General features: G+C 42.9%; 3 protein-coding genes across 7 annotated transcripts in view; all 3 read right to left on the bottom strand.

Annotated features, from left to right (window-relative positions):
- Positions 1-6,026, bottom strand: part of SYTL5 (synaptotagmin like 5) — a 140,915-nt gene extending 134,889 nt beyond the window's left edge. For all 5 annotated transcript variants that reach the window (XM_013057493.2, XM_013057496.2, XM_004754886.3 and 2 more), the window contains exon 1: positions 5,933-6,026. The gene's annotated coding sequence lies outside the window, so the exon portion shown is untranslated. The remainder of the gene's footprint in view (positions 1-5,932) is intronic.
- Positions 6,027-15,266: 9,240 nt separating this feature from the next.
- LOC101686367 (histone H2A-Bbd type 1-like) lies at positions 15,267-15,821 on the bottom strand. Its single transcript, XM_004754885.2, has one exon. The coding sequence runs from the start codon at positions 15,724-15,726 to the stop codon at positions 15,340-15,342; it is 387 nt and encodes a 128-aa protein (XP_004754942.1). The 5' UTR covers positions 15,727-15,821; the 3' UTR covers positions 15,267-15,339.
- A 6,945-nt stretch (positions 15,822-22,766) lies between these two features.
- On the bottom strand, positions 22,767-23,350 carry LOC101686090 (huntingtin-interacting protein M). Its single transcript, XM_004754884.3, has one exon. The coding sequence runs from the start codon at positions 23,233-23,235 to the stop codon at positions 22,894-22,896; it is 342 nt and encodes a 113-aa protein (XP_004754941.1). The 5' UTR covers positions 23,236-23,350; the 3' UTR covers positions 22,767-22,893.
- Between the last annotated feature and the right edge of the window lie 4,158 nt (positions 23,351-27,508).

Below are 27,508 nucleotides of genomic sequence, written 5' to 3'. Positions count from 1 at the left end.
TGAAAATTGGGGGTAAAATGCCTATTTTGTATGAGGTCCTTACTGCCTTGTTTGAAAACAAACCCTTGATATATCGATTGATTTAAATGAAATTAATTTCAAAAATTTTAATCATATATTGATTTTAATGTGATTTTATGCCAGGAGACTAAACATTATCGCTGTCTATATATAGCTCTTGGGAGAATTTATCAATGGATTTGTCTATAGTCTGATAGGTGAAGTAAATAAATATGTTTGCTATGATCTGTCTTGGTCTGTGTTTGCCAAGTGGGCTGTTGCTGAACTTTTTATGACCCAGATAAAAGTATGTTTAGATTCAAAGTCTATTTTTGAATCCTGGAACGTCATTATTTGATGGCTACATCCCAAGTATGATTTCTCTACACACACCTGCCATCTCATCTCAACTATATTTTCTGGTAAGATCTAACACTTCCGTTCTTAGAATACATTCTCAATGTTCAATGATTTTGTTAAAAAAATATATTGTTTGGTTTTGGAAATTTTACTTGCTTTAAAATGAAGTACCCCTTACACTTGCTTGGTTATGCATCTTCTTAATTTCCCTCAAAGCCCTGATGCCCTTTCGGAAATATTTTCTGACCGCACAACATCATAGTGAAAATGCCACTGAAGTCTATTTACATGAACCACAAACCCCGAAATGAATTGGACGTGTTCCTAATGTAGGAAGAGAGTGCTTCCTGGCATTTGATTAGAAAGATGAAATCAAATTAGCCTGGATAAGTCAACTGTTACAAGGACTGGAAACTGCTAAATGAAACTCCAATGTGAGTTACGAATGGTATTATGCCTACTTGGAAATGAATATGGTTATTAAGGGGTTCAGTGGCTGTAAGACTGATTTCAATATTTTAATTCAGTGGAGAAGAAAATGAAGTAAAAACCTCTTCGATTATTTTTGTAGCTGATAACGCTTAAAGTAAAAATAGAAAAACTCTATGGTGAGAGAACACATAAATGAGTAAGTAGTAGTTAAAATAGGAAATAGAAAGCAAACGGCAACTCGAAACATTGAGCCTGAACTTTTGAAATGTCAGCGAAAGCAAAGATGGAAACTAACACACATTCAGGAAAAAGTCCCCGTGGCTAGAAGCCACAATGAAGTACAATGCAAAGCGGCTGCCAATTTACAGTACAATATGCTATCTAGGAAAAAGAGGGATCACTCTTCAAGACCTCTGATGCTCACATACAGATTCATGGATGAGAGAAATCAGAATCCTCTTACATAGATACTGGAAAACAGTATAAATCTTATTTTAGAGGCACCTGGGTGGCTCAGTTGGTTAAGCTCGGAGCTTTGGCTCAGGTCATGATCCCAGGAGCCTGGGATTGAGCCCAGCCTAGGGCTTCCTGCACAGCAGGGAGTCTGCTTCTCTCTCTGCCTGCCATTCCCCCCCCCCCCGCTTGTCCTCCCTCTCCCTGTTTGTCTCTCTCTCAAATAAGTAAAATCTTTTTAAAAACTTAAAAATCTTATTTTAGCAATTTTTATATGTTATGAAAAACTCTCAAACATTTAATAGCAGTTGTCAAGGAAAACAAACTGCAACATTTAACAGCTACCCAAGACTCCAGAGCCTGCTGCCCTTAACCAAATGCCAGGGCACAGAGCTGCTGAGATGATAGGACTCAGTGGTGGAGAATATGGGCTCTGGTTCTGGGCTCCTTGGGTTTGAAACCCAGCTCCGTTATCCATCGGTTGTGCATAATCTCGGTGATCCTAAATTTATTCTTAAGCAAATGGACTAATGGTGAGATCTAGCTCCTGGTGTTCTTGGGAAGATTAAATGATTAAAATATTTTGAAGCACTTAGAACCACTCTTGGAATATTCTAGATATTATCTGTCTTTTCTTAACATGGAAAAGAAAAACTCTCATACAAAGCGAACTACTACCATGTTAGTAAAACTACATACTCTGGTCAATGAGCCTGTCGATAGAGAGGAATAGAATTTCTAAGGTCCCTTGCACTCTTCAGTGTTATACACCTATGCTTGTTATAGAAAGAAATTTCTAGAATACAGGGAATAGTTAAGTCTGCTTTCTTAATATTTGGACATTTGGATACTGATATTCTGATTCCACGAAATACTGACACATTTCAGGATTCTGAAGGGCAAACTATTGACCATTCCTTTTTCCTTAACGCCCCTCCAAAATGTCTGAAAGACCGTTATCCCCATCCTTGAACTTCAAATGTTTGCTCAGAATATACGTGACTCCTCAACGTGCATTTGTTCGCTTCTGTCCCTGGTGCGAGGATCATTTTTTATCTGAGTCATGAAAGATTCAATCAGGTATAGGTATGTACTCTCTGGCTCTGTTTCCAACCTCGATGTGTCACCTAATCCCCATATGGTGATTCCATTCTAATAAATCATTCCCACCTTGTACCCACGTGCTGCCACACTGGCCCTCACCACCACTTTCACACTTAGCAAGCACCTCCAATGTGTCAGGCACCGGTTTTAAGTATTGTACAACTATTAACCCTTCCAATCCTACAACAACCCTTTGGATAGAAATTCTTAGTACCCTCATTCTGCAGAAGAGGAAACTCAGGAACAGAGAAGGTAACTAATTTCCCAGTTTCCCATAGCTGTTAAGTCATAGAGCTGGGATTCAAATTCAGGGAGTCTGTCTGTAGGGTCCAGGCTCTCAACCCCTCCCCTATACTGCCCCAGTATTTAAGATCCAGAACCCCGGTCCGTGTCCCTAACTCAGTCTTCTATTTTCAAATCTTACATTAATACATAGAGTGCTTCACAGTTTAAAATTATTTCACCTCCATGATCCCATTTGTTCCCTGTGACTGCTGTGTGAGATGAGTAAGAGGACATGGAGGCTCATAGAGAGAGAAAATGTATAGGAGGCACTCGATGTTAAAATCAGAACTTAAATCTGGATCTTTGGCTATAAAAGTCTGTGTTCTTTCCATCACACTCATAATTCTGTCCCCAGGGCTTGAGAAAACAAAATATGCATGAGGTTTCACTTTCTGGTAGAGGTGGGGTCTGACTCAGACACTGAGTTCTAGATGGTTCTGCGACTGAGGGAGGAGAAAATGAGAAAATAAAGTATAAAAGGAAAAAAAAATTACAGAAAAGACACAGGGGAGAGGGTAGATTCTAGACATACTGTCATAAAAAGAATGCTAGGACTTGGAAATGGTTTGGGTATTGAAAGCAAAGGAAAAGTCAGAAGCAAAAAGTGACTCCAAGTTTTTAACCGTGAGAAGCCAGGAGAACATTGATGCCATTAGCAAAAACATGGATGAAAGAGGAGAACATAAAAGACATAAAAGACAGTGGGTTTGGCTACAACTGTGATAAATATTGGGCGACAGCTGGACCTAGAAGTGGGAACACACATAGTAGATGGAAAAACCTGGAAATGGAGATCTTAGAGGCATGATTGAAAATGATATTTTTAACTATGGTATTTAAAACTATGGGTTGCTGAGACATCACAGGCGAGGAAAAATAAGTAATAGATTATGGGACAAATAATAAGCCTTTGGGGGAGTGAAGAAGTAGGGAAGAGAAGGAGACAAAAGGGAAAGTGGTTAAAAAGTAGTTCAAGAGATAACATAGAGTCACAGATAAGAAGAAAGGGAGAATTCAAGAGGTAGGAAGTGATCGTGAATGTGACAATGAGCAAAGTAGTCAAACAGAGTGAAGATTTGGAAAAGTATCCTTCACAGCACTTACCATAACTGAAATGAATTATTTGGGGAAATTTACATCTTTCCTAAGTAAATTAGAGGCACTTAAAGGCACAGAGTGCCACATACTGTAACTTCACTTGGTAGCAGCGTGTGATATGTAGCTGTCACCAAATACGTAACGAATGGATCAGTGAATGAAAGAATGGCATTAGATCTCCTAACAGCAACCCCCAAGTGACCCTTGGAAGTAGGATAGCAATCAAGTGATGAAAGTAGATGTCATATCACAGGGAAACTGAAAGAAAGTGGGGTTTTAAAAGGGAGAAAATGGGTAGTAAGGCAAGAAGGGGCAGATGTTAGCAAGCACCTCTTGGAGATGTGTTTTGCTGAAAGGGGAGAGCAACCGATCGAGAAAACTTATCCTAGAACACTGTGTATTTAACAGATTTTGTACCTCTAAGACCACCTCTTTTATGACCTCTGTACTCAGGAGAATTAGGAGTCTATGGGCTGGGCGTGATGGAAGACGTGGCGAAAGCACAGTGAGCAGACGTCAGAGGAAACAAATGACACTACCCACAGAGAGACAGAGCTGGGAACAGCACCAAGGTGGAGAGAAGTCACAGAATCCTGTGAAATCATCCCAAAGTGGGAAAGTATGCATCAGGGTGAATGCGTGAGAATGAGAGCATGTACACAAGCAGAATATGGGATGTACGAAAACACAGTTTTGAAGAATTCTAAAGAGAAACTATCGAAGATGATGAGCTAAATTTTTGCACATGTTGGCTGAACAGTCATAACATACACCATTGGGTAACAGAGCTCAGTGAGGTAAAACAAACGGCTCATTTCACACACAAAGTTGCATTTCCTTAACATACCAAATGAGTGGAAGAAAGTAGTTTCAGCAAATATACTAAATGGTCTCCAGGACACAAAGAGGTAGAAACATTATTTTATCCCCTAAACTTATTAGAAGACAGTATCAAACAAGAATAAACAGAACGACAACACAAAGCTAATTCCCAAACTCAGGCTGGCAGAGAATTTCAGAAAATCATAAGCACATGGAATCAATATGATTTGGCAACAAAAAGACCTTTTCTTGTAGTCTCCCTTATCTATTTTCCCAGTGTTAGCTGTTCATATGTGCGTGTGTGTGCGCATGTGCGCGCGCACGGCCTCAGGGATGTTTAAGGATTTCACCCAAGTCCAATGTCTTCATGCACTTAAGTTGTGGGGTATAAATTATAACAGTCTTGTGCTTAAGCTGTTGCCTAAACAACATATAAGCAACTTATTACAAAGCAAAAAAACAAAAACAAAAACAAACCCCAAACCCTAAACACTAACTTCCTGCGCTTAAAAGACATCTTAAAGAGGCTAAGATTTAAGGTATATTTTTAAACACATTATCATATACGAGTAATGTTTGCTACTCACAATTCTGAATGCTGGAAATATGTAACTCCTTTTTCTCCAAGAACAGAGTTTGATACATTATGCTGCAAAATGTATTTCTCCTTTAAATGAGGAAGATCACATTGCTAATTAAAACAATCCACATTAAAGAGCAATTTTCAAAAAATGTGATGGCTCTTTCTAGGGTATATTCATATTCAGTCAGTATCTCGTTTCCTTGTGGTGTTAAAAACATCACATTCATGTTGAAATTATTCCAGGGATTTCAGGCTTTGGCAATCTTACTACTCAATTTATAACCACAGTGGATATTTACCCCTTTCAAGAGCAGAACTGTTATTCAACAATGCTAAATAAAACATGTGAGTTTTCCAGCAAATGAAACAAACTCGGAACAAAAGGACTGCTATCTCATACAGAGAGATGTGAGAGGTTTTTGCCAAAAGGACAGTACTTTTGCTGTGAACCTGATTTGTTTATGTCAGGAGGATAAATACTAGCTCGTGGAGGCACTCATTTTTTCAGTAGGATCTAATGTAGTGTTTCAATCTATAGATTAAAGTGAGTGCTAATAACAAGAAGATACTTTGATTTTCTTCCTCAAGCCATCAAACTCACGTAGCAGCCCAACAGCCGAAATGTCCCTTCTGTATATATCCATCTCTCTTTCCCCTCACAGTAAGATCTCATATCAAATGGTGGAAGGAGTCATTCATTTCCTGATAAACAAATTCCAAAGCCCTACCACGGAAAAATACAAAAACCTAGAAAGCAGATATCACGCTGAAGACCCCTAAACACGTTATTCTTACCTCAATCTGATGGTTAGAACATTTTGTAAACTCACTTTTCTTTCAGACACACCAACGGTAGAACGCTGGTCTACTTGACCCTCGAGCAGTGCTAGGCGCAGGAACCTGAAAAACCAGCCTCTCATGTTCCCACAATCTATTTACACACCAAACACACCCAGGAGCACAGAGTGGTGTTTACCTGCGGTGGACAGCTAGTCCAAGAAGCAGGCAGTACGTCCACTTTCAAAAGGGAATGTCTCTGTTGATCAGCAGGGGAAAGGTGAGAGTTGTTTCTTCCTCTCAAGCACATTTGGGAAGGTTTTTGAAATGAGATACTTTTTAAATTAATGTTTTAAAGGGGATTCATGCTTTCGATATTCTGTTCCTTTTGATATTCTAGTCAGAAACGATCTGAGAAAAACATACACTTACACATTAAGTCCCAGGTGCAATTCCAAGTGCTTTACGTCTATTGTTTCCCAGAAGTTCCAAAACTTATTAAGTATGAACTGTTACTACCACCGTATTACAGATGGGCATACTAGGTATTTTGCCCACAGTTACCCAATTAGTAAATGGTAGAGCCAGAAGTTACATTCAGGCACTCCAGCACCACAGTCCGTGAGTCTAACCGTGACATCACAGTATATATGTATGATTTTTATTTTCATTTTTGGTAGGTATGATTTTTATTTTTTATTTTTTTTAAAGACTTTATTTATTTGACCGACAGAGATCACAAGTAAGCACAGAGAGTCATTACTTCTTATGTTCAAAGAGTCATGGAGGAGAAGCCAATACATCATTTTAAAAAAGTCTCAAGGATATCTTTTTGGGTTTGTTTTTGGTTTTTGGTTTTTGCTTTTTTTTTTTGATCAGATAATTCCTATCAATCTGTCTTCAAGTTCACGGACTCTTTTTTCAGCCACCTCCACGCTGATGTTGAGCCCAGGTAGTGTGTTTTTATTTTGGTTATTATAATTTTTAGTTCTAAAGGGTTTTTTGCATTTAAAAAGAATTTTAATGGGCAAGTAAGACAAACAGCAGGCAGATGTGCAGAAGCTGACGTAGCTGTATCCAGGGTATAAAAACTGGGAAGCAGTTTGGAGGAAACTGCTATGGAAAAGTGAGTCATTCTAATTCCCAGTTGGGTTCTAAAGCTTTTATTTAGTTTTTTATAGTTTTCATTTGCCTGCTGAAATTCCCTGTCTGTTCATTCATTAAGTTTATGTTCTTTTATTCTTTGAACATATTCTCCTTTAGTTCTTTGACCACAGAATAATTCCTTTAAAATCACCATCTAAAAAGTCCAACAATTGGGCATCTTGGCTTCTTTTTTTTTTTCTTGACTATAGGCCATATTTTGCCATTTCTTTGCATGTTGAATAATTTTTACTGTACACTGGACAGTGTGGATATGTATGGGGCTTCTGGGTTTTGCTATCTTCCTCTGAAGAGTACTGATTTTTGTTCTAGTAGGTAGTTTGGGAAGTTTGATTTTATGCTTTATTAAGGTAGATATATAGAAAACCTAAGGTCTTCCCCACCCAATTAATTTTACTGTAGAAGACTCCAAATTCTATCTCCTCTCCTTATCTTATAAGGGTAGGGTCTTACAATTTTTAAGGGTGGATCTATTATAGGTTTTAGTTTAGGGTATGGTCTTAACTACTAAGGTTTCTGGTGTCTCAGCTGGATGCCCAGGATATTAGTGAGGTATTTTCAAGGTCTCTCCACTCTTATGGCTTAGAACTCCAACATCCCCCAGCATGGGTCAACTGGTAATACCTCTGTCCTTTCTCAAATCTGTACCCTCTGGTCAGTCTTAGGTAGTCCACCCCTATGAACATACACCCAGTTCTGAGCCAGAAATTCTTAGAAATCCCCCAAATGGACTTATGAAGACCTTCCTTTATATAGCTCTTTCTTCTATGATGCCTTGTCTTGAAAATTCCAGCTTCTTCAAATTGACTAAACTCGGATTCCTGCCTTCTTAGCCCAGCAGCATCACTGTTGTTCTGTCTGAAATCGAGCAAAACTGGAAGGATGGTTGAGCTACCTTGTGGGTTTCCTTTCTCTATGGGATTACAGCACTGTGCTGCCTGTTGTACAATGCCCCCCAAACAGTGAGATCCTATATTTTGTCCAGTTTTATGGTCATTTATGGCAGAAGGGCTAGTATGGTACCAATTACTCCATCAGAAATAAAAGTGTCCCAAGGGATTCATTTTACCATATTTAAGCGTTATGAAAAACCTATTTGCTGTTCAGTCTTACAAGTCTTGCACAATTTTAACCCATCTCAAAACATAATCATATGAATCATGGAAAAGGAAGTAGTGGGGGACAACTTCAGTGGAGATGGGATAAGTTAGCTAGCTGCTGTATCCTTTATCTTCACCTAATGTCTTAGTTTGGGTTCCCTTAGGAGCAGACGCTGATGTGAGTGGATATAAGCTTATTCGGGAGGTGCGTTAGTTTCCTTTGGCTTCTGTAACAAATTACCACAATCTTGGTGGCTTAAACCAGCATGCATTTATTATCTTATGGTTCTAGAGGTCAGAAGTTTGAAATCACTTTCACCGGGCTAAGCTCTGGGTGTTGACTGGGTCACACTCTCTCCAGCATCTCTAGGGGAGAATTTGTTCATCTTTTCCAACACCTAAGGATGCATTCCTTGTCTGTGATCCCTTCCACCAGCTCCAAGTCAAAAGCCTAGCATCTTGCTTCAGTGGCCACCATGCCTTCTTCTTCTGTACTGAATCCCCCTCTAGCTTCCTCTCATAAGGACACTTGTGATTGCATTTAGGGCCCATCCATATAATCCAAGATATTCTCCCCATCTCAAAATTCTTTAATTCATCATATTTATAAAATCTCTTTTGCCATATAAAGTAACTTTCATGAGTTTATGGATTAACACTTGGATATCCAGCCTACCAAATTCTACCCCCTGGCCCTGGGAGATGCATGTCCATTCCATGTTCAGAATATCCCATCAACCCCAAAATCTCAACCCATTAGAGTACCAACTTCAAGTCTAAAATCTTATTACCTAAATCAGGTGTGGGTGAGATTCTGGAGCAATCTATCTTGGGGCAAAATTCCTCTCCATTTGTGGACTTGTGAAACTAAAAAAATTATTTATCTTCAAAATACAGTGGTGGACAGGCATAGAAGAATAGTTACATGAATTCTGTTTTAACTAGGGAGAACTAAGAAAGAAAAGACACCATCTCCAAGAAATTTCTCAATCCAACCAGCAAGATCAATTAGGTTTCAAGGCCTGAAAATAGTCATCTGTGGTTTAAAGCTGTGCCTTGGCCTATGGCTCAACCCTTTGGGACAGGGCTTCCATCCTAGGACATGTGACTCTAAACTCCAGGTAATATTACAGAACAGTATTCTTGTGTCTGTTCTTTCTACTTCTTTTTTTTATAATTTATTTTTTTTTATAAACATATAATGTATTATTAGCCCCAGGGGTACAGGTCTGAGAATTGCCAGGTTTACAGACTTCACATAGAACTCACACTTCACATACAGCACTCACCATAACACATACCCTCTCCAATGTCTATAACCCCACCACCCTCTCCCTACCCCCCTCTCCTTGGCAACCCTCAGTTTGTTTTGTGAGATTAAGAGTCTCTTATGGTTTGTCTCCCTGCCGATCCCATCTTGTTTCATTTATTCTTTTCCTAACCCTCAAATCCCCCACGTTGCATCTCTACTTCCTCATATCAGGGAGATCATATGAAAGTTGCCTTTCTCCGAATGACTTATTTCGCTAAGTATAATACCCTCTAGTTCCATCCACTTCATCGCAAATGGCAAGATTTCATTTCTTTTGATGGCTGCATAATATCCCATTGTATATATATACACCACATCTTCTTTATCCATTCATCTGTTAATGGACATCTAGGTTCTTTGTTCTTTCTATTTCTTTTTAAATGGGTATAACGTCTCTTGAGTCTCTCATGAGGTAACAAAAACCTTTTAACACGTTCATTTCATATCTGTATGGACATCATTATTTTATCTTGTTCTGAAAATTATCTTCTAATCATCTTAGAGGTCAAAGAGAAATTCCCAATACATTCACCTACCAGAGCTAGTTAAAGTTCACTGCCAGAGAAGGGTGTCTCATGCAGAGTTTAAGCCTAGGCATGTCTTTTCTTGATGGTTCAGGTGAATCCAAAGCACCAATGCAATGAATGCTGACCTCTGTTTCTTTAGCTTTCATTTTCTGATCCACTCTCTCAGTTATTTTATTTTGGATACATTATAACCCAGAAAGTATTGCTTTTCTAAGGTAAAATGGCTTTTTGTTCCAGAATTGGAATGAGGATGAGGATGCTCAAAGACAAAAGAGAGCACGGACAGAAAGCTGCAGAGAAGTCACAAAAAGAGAATTTCCAAAGGAACACAAATTTGTGCAAAATATTTCCAAACTGGACTCAATTTTCACAAGTTTATAAGATTTTCAAAATGAAGTTGTAGCTAATTTAATACCAAACAGTATATTGAATATTAACTCAATCTGAGAATTTGATTTGCTTTCAGTAAGACAGACCAAGTTGTGTTAAGAGTATGGATCTGCTCTTACTAAGAGATTGCAAAAGGTGACTCCTTAGCTGTATGGAGTTTCCTATGACGGCTCCAACAAATTACTAAAACCGTGATGGCCTTAAAAACACATACGTTCATTGGGGAGGGTATGTGATATGGTGAGTGCTGTGAAGTGTGTAAGCCTAACAATTCATAAATTGTGCCCCTGGGGCAAATAATACATTATATGTTAATAAAAATAATTTTTAAAAAACAATAAACAAAAACCACACATACATGTATTTGCTTACTGTTCAGGAAGTCAGAAGTTCAAAATTGGTTTCTCTGAACTACCTTCTTTGTAATCTGCCCCCCAAACCAGAGATTTTATACTTCAAAAGAAAAACTTTCTACCATTTGCTCTGACTTCATCATGACCCTAATTATTCTTTTTAAAATAAAAGAAATAAAAGAAGTTACATAACTTCTGAATGGTTATTACTTTGCCACTTAAGAAACAGGTAGCCAAGCTACAACCATTTACATTCTGAAGCTTCCATAATCTGATCTTAAGTGCTCAAATATTCTGGCAATTTTATTTTTTCCTTCCCCACAATGAATCCTAAATGAAAAATGAAATAAATTCATACTTCAAAGGATATTTTGCACTTAAAACTCCCTTTGAGATTTCCCAGAAGGCCCTGAAAGTCAGAAAATTTTGTCACCTTGTAAAAAGAGAGGTGATAGAATTATGAGGTTTATTTGATATACTACGTTTATGAATTGCATGGGAAAATTCTCAAAAGAGGTTATCAACTTCCTCTAGGTTAAATCTGAATAGGGATAACATTATCAACATAAATATTTTAGAAACCATAGCATATATAGGAAATTCCTAGAGATTTGTCGGTATTCTCGCTGTCCATTGTTTCTACTTACTGACGTCCTAGTGGTACTTCCCCTGATGATATTAAGGCATCAATACTATGGTGTTATCAGTGTAATTTCAGTTATTTTAAAATATTTGTTTGCAATCTTACTATTTTAATTTGCAACCAGCATCTTCTAGGCCAGTGCTTTCAAATGGAGGATGTATATAAAACTTATCCCTAGAGATTTTATTAAAATACAGATGTTCAGAGCCCACTCCAGACTTTTTCCAAAATAGTCTTAATTAGGTTGGTAGACCTTTTGGTAGTCCAAAACTCATCTCTTTTGAGATGACTTTATTATCTTCTTTTGCATACCATGGGGGGGGGAGTAATTTCACCTTCATTTGCATTATTCTTATGCCTCCCACAAAAGTTTTCACTTGTGAAAATTATCAGTAATAAGTTAACCACAGCCATAACTATCTGTCTCCTCTGGATTGTTTTTTGTTTAACTCTGGTGGTTCCGCCAAGGCCATACAATCAGCTACGTGACAGAGACCTTGTTTTCAACAAAGAAGGACTGTCTGAGAATCCCCAGGAAGAGATCAGATATTCCCAAGAATAGGCCCTTGAGTACAGGCTGATGTACAGTATGTGTCAAGAAAGGTTTCTTCTGATGTCATCACATAATGACCTTTAAGATGAGGTCAGGGGCACCTGTGCAGTTCAGTGGGTTAATAAGCCTCTGCCTTAGGCTCAGGTCAGGATCCCAGAGTCCTGTGATTGAGCCCCACATCGGGCTCTCTGCTCCACGGGGAGCCTACTACCCTCCTCTCTCTCTGCCTGCCTCTGCCTACTTGTGAGTTCTGTCTGTCAAATAAATAAATAAAATCTTTAAAAAAAAAAAAGGTCAGTGGACTGACTCAGAATTCTGAGAACAAGTTAACTGAGAAGCAGAAGTGTTCTTGAAGTTGCTCAACATAAGATAGAAGGAACAAGACCTGTGTTTGCAAACTACAAAGATAAAACACTAATGATGTTGATTTGATGTTGATATGAAGGCTAATTGAATTTAAATAAAAACAAAGAATGAAATCAGTCTTTTTATCCTAACCTATCAGATTTCCCAAATAAAATACAACTAAGTTGATAATGCTTCCCTAGATCTCAGAGACACTAAGAGTTTAGCTTCTTTTTCCCAGAGGAGAACATGAAACACTTCCTATCTCAAGGCCTGTTTCTCAGGATATCAGAAAGAACCTCAACAGGTAGGAGAGACACATTCTCCTTCTCACTGTGATGTTGGGAGAGCTGATTACCATGCTGGGGCCAAACCGGCCTATGAAATAAAATGGAGGCCCTAAAAAAAGCCCTGTCCCCTGTGCCCCACTTATTGTTAGTACAGAATTTTTCTTTGGAAAAGTTCACAGACTGATAATTGGACTTATCCCTCAAGGAGACCTTCAAAGAAATTTGGTCCAACCTTTGCACTTTATGGCTATGGAGGATGATGTGTCCCCAAGGAAACTACCAGAACCTAGTAAACCTCCACCCCCACTTGCTGGAGAGAGGCTTGCTCACCAACTCACATGAAGAGGAGAGAGAGAGCTGAACTTGCCAAAGGCTAGGAGGGCTTCATGGCTCTCCATAACAAATGACCAAGGAGCGAGAGAAGTTCACACAGGTGGCCAAGGCCTACCAAGACCACTGAGGACCAAACAGAAGGAGAGGATGCTGACAAGAAAGAAAGCTCCTAGAGAGGCCACAGCTGCCTGTGGTAGCTCCTTGAGCCCCCTCAGAAGACTCTTATTAAAATAGAGAGTAATGAAGTCTAGAAAATAATATCATGGGGTGGACCTTGACGGTGTTTCTGTAAATACTGGGTTGAAGGGGCAGTATGTGTCAAGAAAGGTTTCTTGGATTTATAAAAACACATATTCTAACATGCTGTAAGTACAACCTTCATACTATTTTTCTCGGAATACTTCTGTGAATGTGCTAAAAGCCAAACCGGTCTTTCTGCTTACACAAGCGGAGGAAGGAGGCAGATGGAGGGCAGGTCACCAGGCAGAGGAGAGCAGAGAGGAAACGGGACTGAGTCCTGTCTGGTTCCCGGGTGTGTGCCTCTGGCTTCTTCCTCTCCGTGGCACGCTCCTGTCTCTCCACAGGTGGCAGCAGGCTGTGCTTCCATAGCCAGAGGCCCAGGCACCCCGCCATCACGGGAGAGCCAGGCCCAGGGGCGCTTGGGAAACACCCCTAAGCCTCTGGTCTACAGGGAGGGAGAGACAGGCAGCTACTCATTAAGGACACACTCGGTGCCGGTGCCGGGCACGGCGCTCTGCCACAGCTTCCAGGCACACATTAACTTAATCTTTGCGAAAATCCAAAGATGGAGGAACTCTTAGTGTCCCCGTTTCACACATGAGGACAGTGCTGCTCAGAGAGAAGAGAGGACTGTCCCAGGTCACATGGCCACAAAATGGTGAATGGGGATGGCCAACCTAGCTCCTCTGATCCCACTGTTGAAGCCGCCAAGATGACCTCCGAGCAGCCCTCTATGACAGGCCGGGGGTGACAGAGGGGGGCTCTTGAGCAGATGATGAACAAGAGAAAATGACAGATGCCGGCAGTCACAGGAAGGGGACAAACTGCCAGAACACTCGATGTGACAACTGTATTTTAACCTAAAACAGCACAAGAGTGTTTATAAGAATCGTCCGTACTTGTGAGTTCACCATTTGGGAGGGAATTTACACAGAACACACTCATACCTCTCCAAACAGGCATCCAGCCACTGAGAACTCTAGGTTGCCATCAAAATATGACCATACACAGGCTAGGTGTTTCAGCTGAGAATGAGACTAACAAATGTGTTTGTAAATGGAATACATTTACAAATAATCTGTTAAGGGGCCCCTGGGTGGCTCAGTCAGTTAAGCATCCAACTCTTGATTGTGACTCAGGTCATAATCTCAGGGTTGTGAGACAGAGCCCCGAGTCAGGCTCTGCAATGTGTGTGGAAACTGCTTAAGATTCTCTCTCCCCCTTCTCCCTCAGCCCCTCCCCCTCCCTTCTTCTCAAAGAAATACATGGATAAAATAGAAATCTATTAATAACCATTAAGAACTTCTGGGACAGCATGTCTTAGGCCAGATAATACCTTTGATGCTACTATTTACCAGCGTCCACAAGAGAGGAAAGAAGGATTTACTTCACAGAGCATCACAGCACTAATCCGTGTCTCAAGTCCTTTTTTGGAATGAGGTCGGGTCTAAATGAATGAAATCAACCTGAGCATGGCTCCTTTCCATATGCCTCTACACGGTTTCCCATCGCTCCTCCATCTTCATGGAAAGCCCCTGTCGCATTAGGTTCACGCCAACTGCTACGCCACCCTCTCCACCCACCCCCACCGCCATCTCCTCCTGACTTCCACACATTCCCCCCATCATGAAGAAAGCCTTCAGCCCCACCCCGGTTACCATCATCGTTCTGGGAATTCGAGGCACCTGGGAGCACCCCCCACCCACAGCCATCCTCCTGGGAGGCGTTGACTTGCTCAGAGCCACGGAGGCGGTCTTTCCCCTGCAGCCACCTACTCCCTCCACGGCCACACACCACCCCCGCCTGCAAACACTGTCCCCAGTAAACTGCTCCTGAAATACCCAACTCCAGCATCCCACACTGACCGCCCTTCCACCCTCCATTCCCCGTGGGAGATCTCCTGCCCCACCACCGGCCCCTCCGGCCATGGCCACTCCCCGTGCTGTCCCCGGAGAAACCGCTCCCTGAAATGCTGGACTCCAGCTTCCCACACCGACCTCCCCGTCCACCCTCCACTCCCCACGGAAGATCGCCTCCTGGACGTCCCACAGACACCGCCCACTCAGGAGCACAGAAGCAGACACCAGTCAGAAAAATTGCACTGGATCGTAAGTCCTTTAATGGCTTTTGCTGACAGGAGAGCAGGCCTCCCTCATCTATGCGCAGGGCCAGGGACTAGATGAGGTTGTTGTCTCTGGGACCCAGGCCGCCGCACTTTCTGGGCTGGGGCACCCCCTCCACCTGAGGGCAGGCGCTGTCCTCAAAGAGGCGGCTCAGGTGCTGGTGGCTGCTCAGGGCCCTCTGCACGTGCTCTGGGGTGATGCGTATCTTGTTGTTGTTGCGAGCCTCCTGGCCCGCCAGCTCGAGGATGTTGGCCGTCAGGTACTCGAGAACGCCCGTGAGGAAGATCGGTGTAGATGAGCTCAGGCGCTGAGCATAGCGACCCTGTCTCAGGAGGCGGTCCACGCGGCTAACCGGGAATTGGAGCTCAGCTCTCATGGAGCGGGACAGACTGTGCCTCCTATGTCTAGGATAGTGCCAGGGGCTTCTTCTCCCAGGCATGATGGTAGCTGGGTTTGGCCCTGCCTGATGGTGCCAGGGGCCTTGGTCTGTCGCGATACCAGTGCTCGCTCCTGTCCACTGTGCCCCTCACTGGCCCGGGAGCTGCCTTTAAGGCAACTCGGACATTGTGATGTCATTGATGACACGGGGCCTGATCAGGACCCGCCTAGAAACATCTATGATGGAAACCTGGTCTCCGTGTTGATTGAACCCTCTGTATGAGGGAACATTTTCTAGGTGACTTTAATAGCCTAGCTTTAAAAAGGAAATGAATGTTCAATATAATCAGTGCCCTGTCTTTAGGACACTCCACTCCTGGTTACTGGATTCTAGCCTTGCATCATCTTTGAGCTCTCTTACAGCCCTTTGTAAATGGCTGGTAACCAACAGACATATGGAATGCTGTCCAGTAGAGGTCCAAAATAAAACCACTTTTCCCCATGTACACATTTAAATATTATATTTCTATATTCTTTGGATTCTCTTTTAAATTGGTTACAATATCTGCCAGTTCCTCATGAGTTAAAAAAAAAAAATACCTAACGCATTTCCAGTTCATATCCGTGTAAGGGTCATGATTTTACTCTGTTTGAAAATATCTCCTGGGGGCGGGTAGGTGGCTCAGTCTGCTCAGCATTCAACTCTGTTTGGGCTCAGGTCATGATCTGAGATCAAGCACTGCGTCAGACTCCGTGAAGCCTGCGGAGGGTTCTCTCCCTCAGGTGCTCCCAACCCTGCTCAGTCATGCTCGCACGCTTTCTCTCTCTCAAAAATACCTTCTGTTTTGAAGATCACACTGATATGCCCAGGGGGTTCACCTGTGAGAGCCAGGTACATATTCGTAGGCACAGAAGTGTACCTCATTCTCAGCTGAGTGTTGCATTTCTTCTAGGTGAATCCAAAGTACAGATAGTACTTTGTTAATGTTATTTTTCTAATTTAAATTTTTAATAATGGCCATTTTCTTCTCTAACTTTGTGTTTTTCTTGCTGTTTAATTTTTTTTTTTTTTCAAAATCTGGATCAGTTCTGGTGGGTTTGTTCACAAGATCTTCAGAAAGAGCTCCTGGGCCCTTCAGAACCAAGTGATACATTGAAGCCATGAGACTTCAGTTTGTTCTCTGTGGAAAAGGCTGAATTTTCTTGGAGTGTGGGTCTGTTCTCCAGAGGAGGTGACAACATTACTCCTCACCTGTGTTAGTTTCCTATGGCTGTTGTAACGAATTGCCACAGACTTGGTGGCTTTAAACAATGCACATTTATTTTCTTCTAGGTCATACATTGAAATCCGCTTCACCAGGCTAACATCGAGACGTAGACAATGTTGCCTGACCTCTGAAAGATCTAGAGTAGAATCCATTTCCTTGCCTTCTCCTGCTTCTAGAGCTGAATTTCTTGAGTCACAGCTTCTTCTATCTTCAAAGCCAGCAGAGCTGTGCCTTGCTTCAGCTGTCACATGGCCTTTTGCTTTTGTATTCAAATTTCCCTCTGCTTCCTTCTTAGAAGGGCGCTTTGATTTCTAGGGCCAGCCTCAGTTATCCAGGATAATCTTCCCACCTCACTGTCTTTAACTTACAACTACAAAGTCCCATTTGCAAGATAGAAAGGAACATGACCAGATTCCACTGAATAGGACCTGAGTATTTTAGAAAGCCCTATCTCACCTTCCCATTTTACTTTATATAAAATCTGCCCAAGGAGCAGAGATTCTGTACCTCGACAGAATATCCCTTTGTTCTGACTTCAACATGTCTTTGATTATTCTCTATAAAATAAAAGAGGGGTGCCTGGGTGGCTCAGTGGGTCAAGCTTCTGCCTTTGGGTCAGGTCATGATATCCAGTTCTGGAATTGAGCCCCACATCAGGCTCTCTGCTCAGAGAAACCTGGCTAGAGTTTCTAGCCTGTTAACCTACCTTACAGAATTAGGACTTGTCAGACCAGATAACTGCATGACCCAATCGTACTCTTTCTCACACACACACATATCCTATTGGTTCAGTTTTTTTTTTTATTTTTCTGGAGAACTCTAATACACCAATGGGATTTTATTAAAATCCTCAAGTCTAGGACCTATACCATACATTTTTGGTTACATCATTACCCTTTATAGACACTGGGTCAAAAACTCTTGTCTTGTCATCTTCTTTCATGCGTGACAACAACAAAAAAAGGTAATTCCACTTGTAGCTTCACTACTCTTGTGCCATCACAAATTTTTACTTACAAAAATTATCAGTAAGTTAATCTCAGCCATAAGTATCTGTCTCCTCCAGTTTGTCATCGGCTTTACACTGAGGCTTCTCTAAAGGCACTATAATCATCTACAGCCCAGAGACTGTCTTCAACAAATAAGGATGGTCTCAGAACCCCATAAAAAAAAAGATAGTAACTTCAAGATGCTTCCAGAATAAACTATTAAGCACAGGCTTCTGATGTCATCACATAATCACTCTTAAGACCCCGTCAGCAGACAGAGTGAGAATTTCGAGAACACCTTATTTGAGAAGGAGATGGGTTCATGGAATGGCTCTCACAATGTTCAGTGGGACAAGATTCGCAAGTGGAACAAAAGGAACCAGGATTCGCAAAGCTCAAAGACCTGTAGCAGAAGATCAGTCCTCTGATCCCAACCTGTCTGGCCTTTTCCAAACAAAACAGAAGGGACAGTTTTAGGGAGTGAGTTGTTCCTTGTGCTTTCCTAGAAGTCCAAGAGACCTTAACAACCCTGTGTTGAAGAGATTAGCCTCTGTATCCCAGAGGAGAACATTAAACACTTTCTATCTTCAGGCTCATTTCTCAGGGTACAGTAGCAGCGGGGCCTCAGCGAAGTTACCAGAACGTGACTGTCATATTTGCTGTTCTACCCACTTGCCATGTGACGTTGGGAGAGCGGAGTATCATCTCTGGGCCTCAGTGGCCCCAGCTGTAACCTAGAGATGCTCAGAAAGAATCCCTGTCCTTTAACCCCATTTCTCCACTGTCAGTATGGACTTCTCTTAGGAAAAGCTCAGACTGGCAATTGTACGCCTTGAGTAGACCTTTGAAACAATTTAGTCCAACCTCCTCATCTGACAGCTGTGGAAGCTGATGTGCCCAACCCCCACCCCAAGTAAACCACACCTATGGGAGACCAGAACCAGACTTCCCTCCCTCTTCTGTCACTATTTTGTCCCAATATGTCATGAACACCCTCTCCTCCACGGTCAAGTTGGTCAACTGCTTTCATCCTACGTGGCAGAAGCCAAGATATCACACAACCACAGTATCTAACCTGCCTTCCTGCTGCACACTGATTTCCTTTAGTAAAGTTTGTTTAAACACATGAAGTTTGGAAGGATTTCCCCACAGTGATTCTGGAATACTAAATACATGACAGACCAATCTACTGTTTTCATGAAGGACTCTGAAGCAGAAACACTAAACAGAACAGCCAAATTCATGTCCTATTCATTGCCTTTCCCTAGATTCAAAACCACAGTCCTTAAAGAATAAGATAAAATAAAAATCATTCTGATTCTGATAGTGCTATTCAAATGTGATTTGGGGCTGCTGTAGGCCATGAAAGTATCTGTTACCCATCAGCTACAGCAGGGTGGGAAATGGTCAGCATTCAGTAACCTTTAGAGCAGTCAGGTTTTGCCATAACATTGAAGTGAGTGGAGTCTTCTCTCTGAACAGAGTTTATACTAGTTCAGATGACGAACTCAAGTAGAGTCTAACGTGAATTCTTCTATAGTCCTACTGAAACATGACCGCCTGTCAGCTCGCAGTGAATTTGAACAACAGAATATATTGGCCCCATAGCAAAGACAATTTTGACGAGCCCTGTGCTGTTCATATTTATTGAAAGAGAAAATTTCCTCCTTCAGAAAACTGTGGTTTTACAATTAAATTATGATGGGGATGATGAACTCAAGGAACTTTAAAAGCCAGATGAGTATTGTAAATGAGTGAACAGGGTCATATATGAGATCCGGCAAGGAAGGGTGAGTACTGGGACAAAACAGAGAGACCCAGTATGAATGGGACAGCAGCCAGTCAGTGTCACATGACATACACATATGTGCCCACACATTGTGATTTCACCAGAGGAGTCAGCAATGGAAGTTTTCAGGTTAAAAGTTCTTGATTTTTAAATGCTGGCAGCTGATTGATTTTCCTTTGAAAGAGTCATTATAGGCCTAATGATTCCATCTGCACACCTCCATTATGTCTGCGAGCAGTCACTTTTGTAATTTGTTCTTTAGGCAAATGATTTATTGATATTTATAGATAGTCTTATCATTCTTGAATCTTATTTTGGGGCTCCAAAGGCTCTTTCCAAATAGTTAGGTGGTCTCCCTCTGACCACTTTCTGTAGGATCTGTCAGATTTAGGGACTAAGGAAGTCTGGGCCTTCAAACGCCACGATTCTTAAAGGTTGTTCTCAGTAAGAGGCCAGTCTAGTGTCCAGGCCTTGTGCTCAGGCCAATCCCAAGCCCACATGACCCTCCCTAAGGCCACCCAACCCTCCAGGTTCCCCTCAGCTTGGTTTCTGGGCTCATCTCTTCTCACACATTGTGTTTTCTGCTGTGGTAACGTGTCTGACCCCAGCCTGTCCCGATACTGCCTTGATCACAGACCTGGTTTGGCAGCCACATCCTTCCCAGACCATCCCCACTCACTCCAGCTTTCGCTCTCCACTCCCAACAGGGCACTCGCCATCAATGGTGTCCTCTCTCTAGGGCCCGAGCTAGAGTTAACTGTTACCCCACCTCCCACTTTTTGGAAATGCACAAAGGGCCTAAACTCAGGTGGCTCATTCTTTCCCAAGGGCAGTGATTGTCAGTCTCTGCCTGCCTTCATCCCCCAGTGTAGGATTCCTGTGCCCATGTAGGAGGGGGACATGCGGGGTGCTGCATTTACACCCATGCTCTACTGATCATGGCCTCCATGTTTCCTGGGAAACCCACAAGCACAGGAGAGGCATAGCTCTTAAAGGGACGGCGGCACTGCCCTGCCCAGTTCTCCCATGCCCTCGTGACTGCAGAGGGCTCGCCAACATAGTCACTAAGGCTCAAACTCCAAACTCTACCTTGGACATCAGATCGTCCGAGTGAGCCCGAGAAGCCTGGCTCCCTACAGGTGTCACAGGGACCATTAGTTTCCACTACTGCACGGACCGTGAGGTGACCGCCTGACCACACAGGTCTGCTACACGGACATAACCTATGCACATACTCTCACATCTCTGGCCTTTAATGAATTAATTCCTCCTTAGCTGTGCCTTCTGGTAGAGGTCCCAGGAGACTATTTTGTGCCAAAACAAGCCACTGCCATAAGCCAAAACCAACAGCTTCTAAAAATCAGCTGCGTAACCAACATACCAAGATCTTAGCATAACGACTGATTCCCTAGCATCACTCACCCTGGAGGCACTCCCTGTTGGCTGAAGGACACCAAATTCAAGAAACCATGCCCGGGGTGCAAAGATGTGCCCCTTCAGGGATGGGGTGCTGATGCTGGTGCTATCCTGTGATCATCCTGGGAAGGAGATGCACCTGCAGCTGCTGGGAGAGGCCTGCTGGCTACTCGGATGAACAGAAGAGTAACCGTTGAACTTGGCTAAGGCTAGGAGGGCGTCCTGGCTCTCCATAACATACCACAACTTTGTGGGGTGGACGTCTTGACGGTGAGGTTTCTGAAAATATGGGGCTGAGTGGCATTAGGGAACTAGAAAAGTTCCTTGGATTTCTACAAGCACATAACCTGATGACCTCTAAACACAGCTGGGATGCTGTTAGTGTCAGGACACTCCTGTGAAGTAGACAAAGGCAAAGCCAGCTCCGCACTTTGACAGATGGTAGGAGGAGGCAGAGGGAGGGTGAGGAGGGAGACAGGCAGCTATTAAGAAATCTTTGAATTGCCTGTTTTAGGCCAGAGAGTAGTATGTATGTATGTATGTGTGTATGTATGCATGCATATATATATGTGTGTGTGTGTGTATATCCACTTAATTTACCAGTATCCACAAGAGAAGAAAGAAGTATATACTCTACAGAGCATCACAGCCTAAACTCAGTGTTTAGGTGTTTAGACACATCTGTGAGACAGAGCCCTGGGTCAGGCTCTGCAATGTCTGTGGAAACTGCTTAAGATTCTCTCTCCCCCTTCTCCCTCAGCCCCTCCCCCTCCCTTCTTCTCAAAGAAATACATGGATAAAATAGAAATCTATTAATAACCATTAAGAACTTCTGGAACTGCATGTCTTCGGCCAGATAATACCTTTGATGCTACTATTTACCAGCGTCCACAAGAGAGGAAAGAAGGATTTACTTCACAGAGCATCACAGCACTAATAATCCGTGTCTCAAGTCCTTTTTTGGAATGAGGCCGGGTCTAAACGAATGAAATCAACCTGAGCATGGCTCCTTTCCATATGCCTCTTCTCGGTTTCCTGTCGCTCCTCCATCTTCGTGGAAAGCCCCTGTCGCATTAGGTTCACGCCAACTGCTACGCCACCCTCTCCACCCACCCCCACCGCCATCTCCTCCTGACTTCCACAGCTTCCCCCCATCACGAAGAAAGCCTTCAGCCCCTCCCTGGTTACCGCCATTGTTCTAGGAATTCAACATGCCCAGGAGCCCTCCCACCCCCGGCCCCCACAGTCAATCTCCTGGCCTCCCAGGCGTGGACTTGCTCAGAGCCAGGGAGGAGATCTTTCCCCCGCAGCCACCTACTCCCTCCATGGCCACCACCCCCCCCACCCCCGCAAACACTGTCCCCAGTAAACTGCTCCTGAAATACCCAACTCCAGCATCCCACACTGACCGCCCTTCCACCCTCCACTCCCCGTGGGAGATCTCCTGCCCCACCACCGGCCCCTCCGGCCATGGCCACTCCCCGTGCTGTCCCCAGAGAAACCGCTCCCTGAAATGCTGGACTCCAGCTTCCCACACCGACCGCCCCGTCCACCCTCTACTCCCCATGGGAGATCGCCTCCTGGACGTCCCACAGACACCGCCCACTCAGGAGCACAGAAACAGACACCAGTCAGAAAAATTGTGCTGGATCTTAAGTCCTTTATTATCATTTACTGATGACAGAAGCCAGACTTCCTCAGCTATGAGAAGACTTGGCTTGGACTGAGGCTGTGAGGACTGCCACAAGTCTCCAGGAACTCAGGCTTTAGCCATTTCTTCTGGATCCAGGCATCTCATCGAACAGTGTGAATGCTGTATCCTTCAAGTGTGGATGAGGGTCTCCACCGCTGTTCACTGCTCTCTCCACATCTTGTGGGGCGGTCACCATGTTGTTGTTGTTGGCCTCAGTGCCGACCAGGTCCAGGATGTAGTCAGTGAGGTAGTCAAGCATGGCAAGGAGGAAGTCAGTTGTGGATGAACTCAGGCGATGTGTGTATTGGTCCTCCTGCAGGAGGCGGTCCACGTAGCTCACAGGGAACCGGAGCTCAGTTGTTATAAGATGGGCTTGAGTCTGATGGGAGCTCCCATGGTTTTTCTTTCCTGACATGATGTTGGCTGGTTTGGGCTCCAATCAGCTCTACTTGATTGTTCAGCTGGACTAGGCCTCTCAAGACACCAGCAGTCACATCCGCCCACTATATCCCCATGCTCTGGCCCCTCATTGGTCAGGGAGATGCCTTTGTGACATCCTAGACTTTGAGATGTCATCAGTACCCATTGTGCCCTTATCAGGCCTCAGCCCAGAAATGTCCATGACAGGAACTTGGTCACCCTAATGACTGGGCCCTGATTTTGAGAAAATGGCCATTTTCTGCTTGATTTTAACATTGTACAGATAAATACATATTTCAGTGGAAAACTCTTCCCTGTCTTAGGACACCATTCCACATGATCTGATTCTAGCCTTCTAGGTCTTTGAGGTCTTTTACAATCCTTTGTTAGTTGCAGTTTTGTGATAAATATGTAAAATGTCTTGGCTAGTAGAGACCACATTGTTCCCCCCACCACATGATGGAATGAAACCAGTTTCGCCTCCATTTACACATTCGTTTAAATATTCTTGATTAATATCCCTGTATCTAATTCTTGGATTCTCTATGAACCAGTCAGAGCATCTTCCCATTCCCTCACTGATTAAACAGAATCTTTTAACACATTTATTTCATACCCATTTTAAGTGTCTTCATTTGACACTGTTTGAAAAATATCTCTTGATCATTTTGGAAGTCATAATGAGATGCACCATGGAGTTATCTATCAGCATCAGGTAAACATTGTTGAGAGAGAGAAGTTTACCTTGGGCTTAGTTTAATCCCAGTCATGACTTCTTGGCTGTCTTAGGTGAAGCCAAAGCACTAAGAGATGTTTCCTCTCATTTTTTCCTCAGTTTTTAAAGATTTTATTGATGTATTTGAGAAAGAGAAGCAGAAACAGAGAGAGAGCATGAGCAGGGAGAGGGGCCAAAGGGGAGGGAGAAACAGACAACCCGCTGAGCACAGAGCCTCTTGCCAGGCTCAATTCCAGGACCTGGAGATCACAACCTGAGCCAAAGTCAGATACTTAACTGAGTGAGCCACCCAGGCGCCCCATCATTCTTTTCTCATTTTAATTTTCCTCTCCACTGAGTCTGTGTTTCTGCCTTATTTTTGGTTCATTTACAGCTGATAACAGACTTTTCCAATCCAAAAGAGAGGAGAAGGAAACAAGGAGTCTCTGATCCAAGAGGGCCGATCAAGCAGGGACACCTATAGACATTGACATGTTTCAAGGTCTGGGAATAACTGTGGCTCCTCCCTCTGACCTTCGTCCTTAGCTCTGCCCTCTAGCCCCTGGGCTCTGTCCTCAAAATTATTCTCCCTTTATTCTGAGTGCAACACATGTTTGCAGCTAAGTAGTTCTATTGGCTTCTTTTCCTCTGGGCAAATCGTGGGAGTTCCATGGCCGCCTTTCATCTACCCACCCAGTTAAAGATGGCATTGCTTGTGCTGACTTAACATAATCAGAAATCGTGTAGTCACCCTGTACGTCATGGGGATTCAAGCCCATAGACAAGAGACGTGTTCATAGATTCCCGCCAGGAAAATGCCATCTCAGCTCCTTGCTTCTGTTGAGGTGGCTGAGGTTACCCATGCTTCACACCCCATGTCGCTTCAAAGAACCCTCTGTTTGAATACTTTGATCTGATCCCTCAGAGAAAAGATGTGTCTAGCTACAAGCTCGATTTTTATCTCCACAGGATGCTTTCTTAACAGCAAATCCTCTCATTTTACTGTGTTTTGCAATCTAGAAAGGCTGAGAATGGCTCCTGTCTTCAAGTCCTGGTTCTTTTTTGCTTAACAGCTGATCCCTCAATTTACTTTCCTCTAGCATTTTCCTCTAAGTAGCAAGAAGAAACAAGGACAGGCCTTCGAATCTGCTCAACCAAATCTTTGATTCACTGTTCATGAGTTCTGCTTTCTGTGTAATTGTAGAACAAAATTCAGCCAAGATTTCTGCCACCATATAATAAGAATCCCCTCTTCTGGGGCGCCTGGGTGGCTCACTGCCTTCAACTCAGGTCATGATCTCAGGGTCCTGGGATTGAGCCCCACATCGGGCTCTCTGCTCAACGGGGAGCCTGCTCCCCCCTCCCCGCACCCCTTCTCTCTCTGCCTTTCTGTCTGCTTGTGATCTCTGTCTGTTAAATAAATAAATAAAATCTTCATATACATATATATATATATATATATATATATATATATATATATATATATATATAATGGCCCAGGCCAGGGTTAACAAATATTAATTAAAAAAAAAAAAAAAGAATCCCCTTTTCTCTAGCTTCCAGTATGTTGTTCCCAGTTTCTTTCTAAATCTTTACCAGCAACACCTCTGGCATTCATATTTCCATCAGCTGGTTATTTATGATGTATTAGGTCTTCTTTAAGACAATGTAGGTTTTCTCCACTGTGCTCTTTACTTCTCTTTGAGTTCCCACCAGCAGCATTTTTAACATCCATATTTCTACTAACTGGTTAAGGTAATCTAGCATTTTCTATCATGCTTCTCAAAATTATTCCAGCCTAGAGCCATTATCCAAGTCCAAAGCTGCTTCCACATTTTTAGACACTCATTACAGCAGTAAACTACTTCTTTGTGCCAACATCTGTATCAGATTCCTATGACCACTAATGAATTGCTACAGATTTGGTGGCTTAAAAGAATACATATTTAGTCTCCTACAGCTCTGGAGGGAAGAAGTCCGTAACAGTGTTACTGGGCTGAAAACATGTTGCCAACAATTCTATGCTGCTTCTGGAGGCTATAGGGGAAAATCTGTTTCTTGGATTTTTCCAGCTCCCAGAGCCACATTCCTTGCATTTCTTGTCTTTGCCCCCTTCCTTCATCTTGCCTCAGTGGTCCAATTTCCATTTTCTGTGTCAAATTTCCCTGTCTCCCTCTTACACAGACACGTGAATTTGCACTTAGATTCTATCACATAATACAGAATCATGGTCCATCTCAAGATCCTGATCTTAATCCTATATGTAAATTCCCTTTTGCCATAGAAGGTAACATATGCAAGCTCAAGAGACTTGGATCTGGTTATCTTTGGGGACCAGTTTTCAGCCTACCATGGGAGGTATTCCCAGGAAACTAACAGGGAAGTGAGGAATTGAGACAGGGAAGGGAAGGAAGCAAACAAAATGTCCACTATTGATCACCTTACTATCACTGGAGAGCTTAAGGGGACAAGAGAAGATAACACTTTCCAAGGGAAGATACTGCCCCAGCATTCTGGACTGTCATGTTATTGGGCAGTGGGCTCTGAAAGCCTAATAAAATCCCTCACACAAAGAAATGCAGCTCCTGACATTGGAAAGTCAGGCAAATATGCATGCAATAGGCTTGTGATGCGACCATGTGGGGAGGATTCTGGCAGCATCCTCTACACGGTCACGTTCATATACTTTCATGATCAAGTCTTTCCCTTTCATCCTTATCTCCTGCCTGCTCTTCTTTCATTTAACAGATATTTATTGTGCTTCTACCTTATGTCAAGCACTGAGATGCTAGATGTTCAATGTTGAACAAAACACACTATCTTGCCCTTGTGAAGCATCAAGTAGTGGAAAAGACAGATACCCAAAGAAATATGTAATTCCAAGTTGTCATGCATGATCTCAAGCAGAGATCATCAACCTCTGCACTATTGGTGTTTTTGGCTGGACCATTCTTTCTTGTGGGGCACAAGGGCTGTTCCTGTATATAGCAGGACATTTAGCAATATCCTTGGCCTCTACCCACTAGATGATAATAGCACACTACAGTCATGATGCAAAGAAGTATCTCTATACATTATCAAATGTCTCCTAAAGGGCAAAAGTATCCTCAATGAAGAACCACATTACATAAAAAATGTATATTAAAAATGAATTATTCTAAGATACAAGGAGGAGATATTACTTAGATGGAGTAATCAAGGAATATCCTCTAAAGAAGGGACAATGAAACAGAGACCTGGCACAAGAATGGGGAATGAGGCAGAGAGGAGGTGAGAGAATGAACATTTAAGAAAGATGGGAATGGCTATTTCCTAAACTGGCAGGGTAAGTTGGGGTATGCTAAATAAAAGTAATGTGACCAAACAAGACTGCAGAAAAGAGTGGGGGTTAAGATGACCTTGTATCTGGGGCACCTGGGTGGCTCAGTGGGTTAAAGCCCCTGCATTCAGCTCAGGTCATGATCCCAGGGTCCTGGGATCGAGCCCCGCATCGGGCTCTCTGCTCAGTGGGGAGTCTGCTTCCTCCTCTCTCTGCCTGCATTTCTGCCTACTT

The sequence above is a fragment of the Mustela putorius genome, unplaced genomic scaffold (genome assembly GCF_011764305.1).
Source record: "Mustela putorius furo isolate JIRA1106 unplaced genomic scaffold, ASM1176430v1.1 tig00003836_pilon_pilon_pilon, whole genome shotgun sequence".
NCBI classification, from domain to species: Eukaryota; Metazoa; Chordata; class Mammalia; order Carnivora; family Mustelidae; genus Mustela; species Mustela putorius.
This window is presented reverse-complemented; position numbering and strand designations above follow the sequence as displayed.